The sequence below is a fragment of the Furipterus horrens genome, unplaced genomic scaffold (assembly GCF_987537825.1).
Source record: "Furipterus horrens unplaced genomic scaffold, mFurHor1.1.pri manual_scaffold_2, whole genome shotgun sequence".
Classification (NCBI taxonomy): domain Eukaryota; kingdom Metazoa; phylum Chordata; class Mammalia; order Chiroptera; family Furipteridae; genus Furipterus; species Furipterus horrens.
This window is the reverse complement of record NW_028327172.1, coordinates 34,921,419-34,927,418: the sequence shown is the minus strand read 5'-3', so window position 1 is coordinate 34,927,418 and position 6,000 is coordinate 34,921,419. Positions and strand designations below refer to the sequence as shown.

Here is a 6,000-nt window from a genome sequence, read left to right as displayed (position 1 = left end):
GAAGAACATGGAGTCAGGCTGCATGTTTTCCTGGTGCAGCTCTGGACCACCTCTGAGGCTTCTCCTTTGGTAGAAGAAACAGTCTGTGGTTGTAACTCTGAGTGCGTGTGTGCCTATGTCTCTACTTCTTCATCCCCCTGCTTATTCATGAGGAGTCCCACACAGGTATGTGTGCAGTCTCCCTTCATCTCACAAGCTGTGAGGCCACAGGCAGGCAACTGAAACCATCCGGCCTCCATTTTCCTTGTCTGTATAATGGGAATAACTTCTACAAACAGTTTCTGCGGTGGTGAAATGGAACAATGCACATAAGCCTCTCAGCACAGCTTCCGGTGCTCCTGTGGGAGGCTATTATTACTAGATGCCTTATGCAAGTTAACTTAGCTTCCTTGTGCACCAGTTCCCTCACATGTAAATTGAGGATAATACCAGAACCCAGTGTTGTGAAGATTAGGGAAGTTGATATTTGTACTTAGTACCATGCAATACATACTAAATATCAGTGATTATAATGCTTATTATCTTTCTGTATATGGATGTGTCTGGGTAAGAATCCCTGAGTTTGTGCATGTCTCTGCTTATCTGTGTATGTATGCACGTGTATATGTGTTCATCTGTATTTATATGACCAGACAGGCCTCCTGTCTCTGGGTGGAGTTTGCTGTTGGCCCAAGCCTGGACTCCATGAGCCAGCCAGGGCTGGCGCCGGGGATGGAATTTCCATTAAGAATTAAGCAGGACAGCACTAGGAAGCCAGGCAGGCCAAGGGGAGGGAGGGGGCCGGGGGGATGATGCTCCAACTCTGAGCTCCCTCGGGTGGCCTCAGTTCTGGACTTTCTCAGAGAAGGCCTCTGCCATCTTGCCTTGAGTTTCAGGCCTTGCCGGGGCCATGGCCCAGAAGGATGGACAAGGAGAGAGGAGTTGCCCCCATGGGCATCAGTAGGGAAACTTGGAGTTGCTGTGGCCAAGACTGGAGCCATGAGGCGGCCTCCCGAGAATGGAGAGGCAGCAAGCAAGGGTATAGGTGGCTGGGGCCTGCGGGGCCGACGGGAGCCGAGGAGGCTGGGCTGTGCAGTACGTATCTGGGAAAGTGGATGTGCATGTGCGTGTGGGCATGTGTTCGCAAGCGTGTGTGCAGACCTTGTGGGGTGCAGGTGGGGGACATTTATACCAAGTGTCTTAAGAGAACATTGAGCAAACCAAGTCTGTTTCTCTCTTGCCCTGAAACTCAGGCATCAAATTTGGTCCTGCAAATAAAGGATCTCTTAGGCTTTTGCTAATATTTATCCTCATTCCATTTCTAGGACACTAAAAAAATATTTTAGCTTTCTACGTACTTTTACATTCCTGATCTCATCTCATACTTTCAGTAACACATGAGCTGCTATGATGGCCAATGTAAATATGGGAAAGCTGAGCTTCAGAGAGGTTAAGTAGTTGTTCAAGAACACACAGATAGAAAGTCCTAGAGGCAGGAGGCAAAATCAGGTTTCTTTGAGGGCAGAGTCCAGACTACTTTTATTACACTACCTGACCTACCAGAAACAGACTCAGAGAAAACATCCTGAAACCCCAGTGTTAATGTCCAGCCACATGCGTAGCTGGGGCCCAAACTCTGTCCCCAGGCTCTGGGATAGCCTTTGTTGAGATAGGAACTGAAGCTACATTCCAGGGACTGGGAGGTAGGATCAGGTTGTCCCGGATGGATGGAGGCAAAAGTCAAAAGCTGGCTTGTCTGCAGGAAATGACTTGGTTACCCACTGAGACTGGGGTCCCCAGAAAGCTGAGGCCGTTGAGTTAATGTCAGGAGCTGCAATGTGTCCCGGGCTAGAGAGCAATAGTCATTTTTAGTCAGGGTCTGAAAAAGGGGACAAGGATATTGCTCTCAAGGAAGAGAAGGCTGAGATGGGACCTTGGAGTGGTCATTGTGCACGAAGATGGACCCAGCCTCCCTCCCCCTGAGCACCTAGTGCAGACACATTAACATAGTTTGCACACGAAGGATTTAGTTTAGATGCCAAGGAGAACTTCCTGCCAATGAGACGATTCAAATTTGGGAAGAAGGACCAAGGGAGGCGAGGGGCTGCCTTTCCTTGGTGACCCTTAAAAGTGGGTAGAGGCCCTCCAGCGTCCCCCCTCTCCCCATTCTTGGCAGGCTGGATGGAATGACCTTGAAGCTTCCTTCCAGTTCAACAATGCAACATTCCTGAGCTTTTGGGTAGAAACCAACCTTTTCTCTAGACTTAGCCATCCGATGCAAAGAAATTCAAAGGGGGAAGTTTGATGTGCCCCAAGTCAGAAGGAGACTGTCATTTTTGGCAGGTCGGTGAGCTTATGTGGGACTTAGGTTCCAAAGGGAAGCACCTGTGGTGAATAAACCAAGTTGCATTCCAGGCACTTGGGGGCTGGCTGCTCAAAGTTTGGCGGCTCCCTGCGCAGAGCATGTGAACCGCACCCAAACCCCTCCTTATTTTGTTTCAGCTCCAAGGGAGCCGATCACGGAGCATTCCCTTTCCCTCTCCAGATGCTGACATGGGGGGTGCATGTGGGTACCCTCGCCTGACCGGCTCTGAGGCTCCTGGGGACTTGCTTGCGGTGACTCCCGCCCAGCCCGGGGTGAGCCAGGTCTCTAATTAGACTTGACTGCGTCCCCATTCCAGCGCTCCCCACAGATCGCGACGTTTCCACTGCCGGGGCACCAAAATAGCCTCGCAGCGGGGCTGAGACTCCAGGCAGTGGAGGCTGACGCGGGACGGGACGGAGGCTTGGCAGGGAGCGCGCTGTTGTTGAAGGTCCTGCCACGGCCCGGGCAGCCGGCGCGCGCAGGGGCAGAGCGGGGCGGGGGCGCGGGGCAGCGGGCGGCTCCTTGGGCTGGGCTGGGCCAGCACAGGGACTTGCGCACAGCCTCTGGAGCCCCAGCTGCGCCCTGCCACCGCTGGCTGCTGCAGGCACCCCCTCTAGCCCGCCAGCTTCCTCAGAGTAAGTAGACACACTACTGGCTGGATTCAGGGGCTGACTCTGAACCTGCCAGCCTAGTCGGGGACAGAGCATGTTTGTGACTATTTGCATAGTAGGTCTAAGTGTGTCAGTGTGAGTGCCAGTGGGTGGGAGAGTGTCTGGGCTGATGTATTAGTATGTGGAACTTTCTAGCATGTGTCCCATGGTGTGATGGTGGGTGGGAGAGTTGTCAATGTGTGTGGGGACTTGCATGTAGGTAGGTGTGGAGTGTGCCCACAGGTGGCATGTGTGTCTGTGGCCTGGCAGCCCTGTGTGGACCATGTCTGCTCCCCCGGAAGTGCATTCACGTGTGTTCTAGAATGGCTCCAGGTGGGCTGAGTGCACGTGCAGGTGGATAGATGTGTGTGAGCGAGCCTGTGATGGCAGAAGCTGAGGAGTAAGGCGTGTTATCTGAACTCAGACTTTCTAGGGTGACCTGACTTGTCCCCACCTGGGGTGTCTTCTCTGTGGGTCATGCAGCTTTGGTTTCTAGAACTAAGCAAGGCAAGAGCTCAGAACCTTCACCCAACACTAGAGTGACCCCAACTGGCTGGCCAGAGTGGGGAGACAGCTTGGGGGGACCCCACCGTCACACAGAAAGGGACAAGAGGAAATGCAGGAGGATGAGCAGAGCACAGCTATGCCCACACACAAACACTCACAGAGCACCCACGCCCACACACTCACAGCCACTCTGTGTACACATTCCTGCCCACACACGCCATTCTTGCACTTCCTCTCAGGACGTCCATGCAAACACTCACGTACTTCCAATGTGTATAACTGCAGACAATGACATGTAAGCAACAGGCTCCTCATGTGTAAAATATGTGTATGTGCAAACACACACCCCTGGTTTGACCCACTCTTTGCCTTCAGGCCCCCTCTTCAGGTCCCCTTCACCTACATATGGCACCTTGGACAATAAGTCCAAGAAACTGGCCTTGGTAGGAATATGTTAAGTCAGGGGCTTTGGCTGGGGGTCAGAGCAGATGGTGATACAGTGCCTTTGGGGAGTCCATTGAATCTGAAAGTGAGGCTGCCCATGGAGCCTGGGGTCTCAGGCTCTGGGCCTCAGAAGTAGTTTTTGTCCCCTTGTAAGTGAAAAGGCCAATCTTGCTGGGCTGAGGTACAGCTCACATTTGTAATTTGCTTCAGGCTCTAGTTTATACTCTGGATTCCCCTGAAGCAGAAGAGCAATGGTCCTTCTGCATGTGGACTGGAGCCTGAGCAGCCATGTAAGCAGTGAGTTGAGCTGGGCTGATTTGTTTCTTCTTTGGTTTTAATCAACACTATTTTGAGTCTCCCATCTGCAGGCAAGGCTGAAAGAGCTGGCCTTTACTTTGATCCTCTACCCTCTCCTTCTCTTTCCTTGAGAAAATCTTGTTCTTCCTGACCTCCTTCCCCTGAGGACTACTGGGAACATACTTAACAGTGCTTGGAATAGCAGGTGCCCTCAAATATCAGCTGGTTGTTGTTGTTATTATTATTGTTTCTAGACCTCTCCCATCCTGGTCATTCTCCTCTGGACAGGCTCAGTGAGGTGCCCAGACTAACTGTGCTCCTTCAGTTGGGATGATAGAAAGATGACATTGGCTTTCTCTTCCCTAGTGTTTATGGTTTGGTGTGAGGAGTGCCTGAGTTCTCACTCTATCAACTTCTCTGATGCAGGAGAGCAGATGGGCTTTACCCATTTCCTCAGAGGATGCTGGGATCTACCTTCACCTGGCCTGGTCCCCAGCCTGACCCTTGGGGAATGGGTAAATAAGGGCAGGCTGTTGTCAGCCTGGCAGCCTTCTTGCAGAAAAAAGGTGGGGGGTGTGTGGAGGAGGAATTCCCAAGCCTTATCCTTTGTGGGGGTTCCCAACAACCTCAGGACACCAGAAAGCCTCTGGAAAACTGGAGGAGTCATGGTGACTCAGTCTCAGGCTGTTTTCCCATTCGTTGTTAATCAAATACTATATTTGCCAATGAGAATTTCAGAGCAACAGTAAGGAATCGTTGAGCATCATGGGCAGCCCCTCTAAGTTAATATAATTTCAGTTTAAAGAAGAGAAATCAGACAACAGAATAACGATAATAATGATAACCACCATTTGTTGACTCTTTAATATATGCTTTATTTCATTTACTTTTCACAACAACTGTGTTAAGTCAGCTGTCATCTCCACACCCTCCCTTTTTTCCCTGATAACAAAGTTAAAGTTTAGAAAGTTCTAAGGATTTCTGTAGGTTTGTGTGACTCCTAGGCTGTTGACATAATTTGTATGTTTCCCTTCTTACACTGGCTGCTAGGAAGCTCTTAGTCTCTCATATTTCTCCATTCTAGTAACTGTGTTAATTGGAATCCTGGCTTTGACTTTTCATTTCTGCTTAGACAACTTTATAGTATATACATCTTTAACTGTAAACTCCCACATTCATTATAGAGGAAAATTGGAATAGAATAAGTGAATGAACAACCAGCAACTGAACATTCTCTTGGTCTCTGAGGATGAAAACCATATTGCATAGATTTTTTGGGAACATCTCCAATTTCAAATATTTCATCTGGTTTTCAAACCATATGTCTCAGTTTTGACTTCTGTATCTTTGGACTCTGATTTGAGACCATGTCTTGGAGCTTTTCTTCCTCCAGCTTTGGGAGATAATGCCCATCTCTGTGCTGGCTCAGACAATGGGGATTGTTAAGAATGAATTGGGCCATTGATAAATGGCCCCTGCTCTGAGTGCTTCAACTGCCAGCTCTTCCCTGTCTCAAAAGCATGAGTGTCTGGGTGCCTGAAGGAGTTTGACCTCTGCCTTAAGCCTGGCCTTGTCCCCATGGCCACCCCTTCTTATGTGACTCCATGTAGGCCCAGCGCTCTTCTGGAAGGCCTGTGTCTCTTGGACCTCAGCTCTGCCTCCCCCTGGATCACATGGTGTCTGCATGGCCCTTCTGGACAAGGAGTGTGGGCTTTGAAATGTGGAAGGACACTTGAGGGGGCTACTCTGCCCCTCCCC

At 50.3% G+C, this 6,000-nt stretch overlaps 1 protein-coding gene across 2 annotated transcripts in view; it reads left to right on the top strand.

Moving 5' to 3' along the window:
• Positions 1-908: 908 nt before the first annotated feature.
• The window catches only part of INSC (INSC spindle orientation adaptor protein), a 118,480-nt gene continuing 113,388 nt past the window's right edge, over positions 909-6,000 (top strand). The window contains exon 1 of one of the 2 annotated variants that reach the window (XM_090267640.1): positions 909-1,074. In XM_090267640.1, coding sequence (XP_090123766.1) covers positions 979-1,074 — 96 coding nt within the window. In that variant the 5' untranslated portion in view covers positions 909-978. Of the gene's footprint in view, positions 1,075-2,877; positions 2,980-6,000 lie in introns of those variants that run through there. The other variant, XM_090267641.1, reaches the window with a different exon arrangement.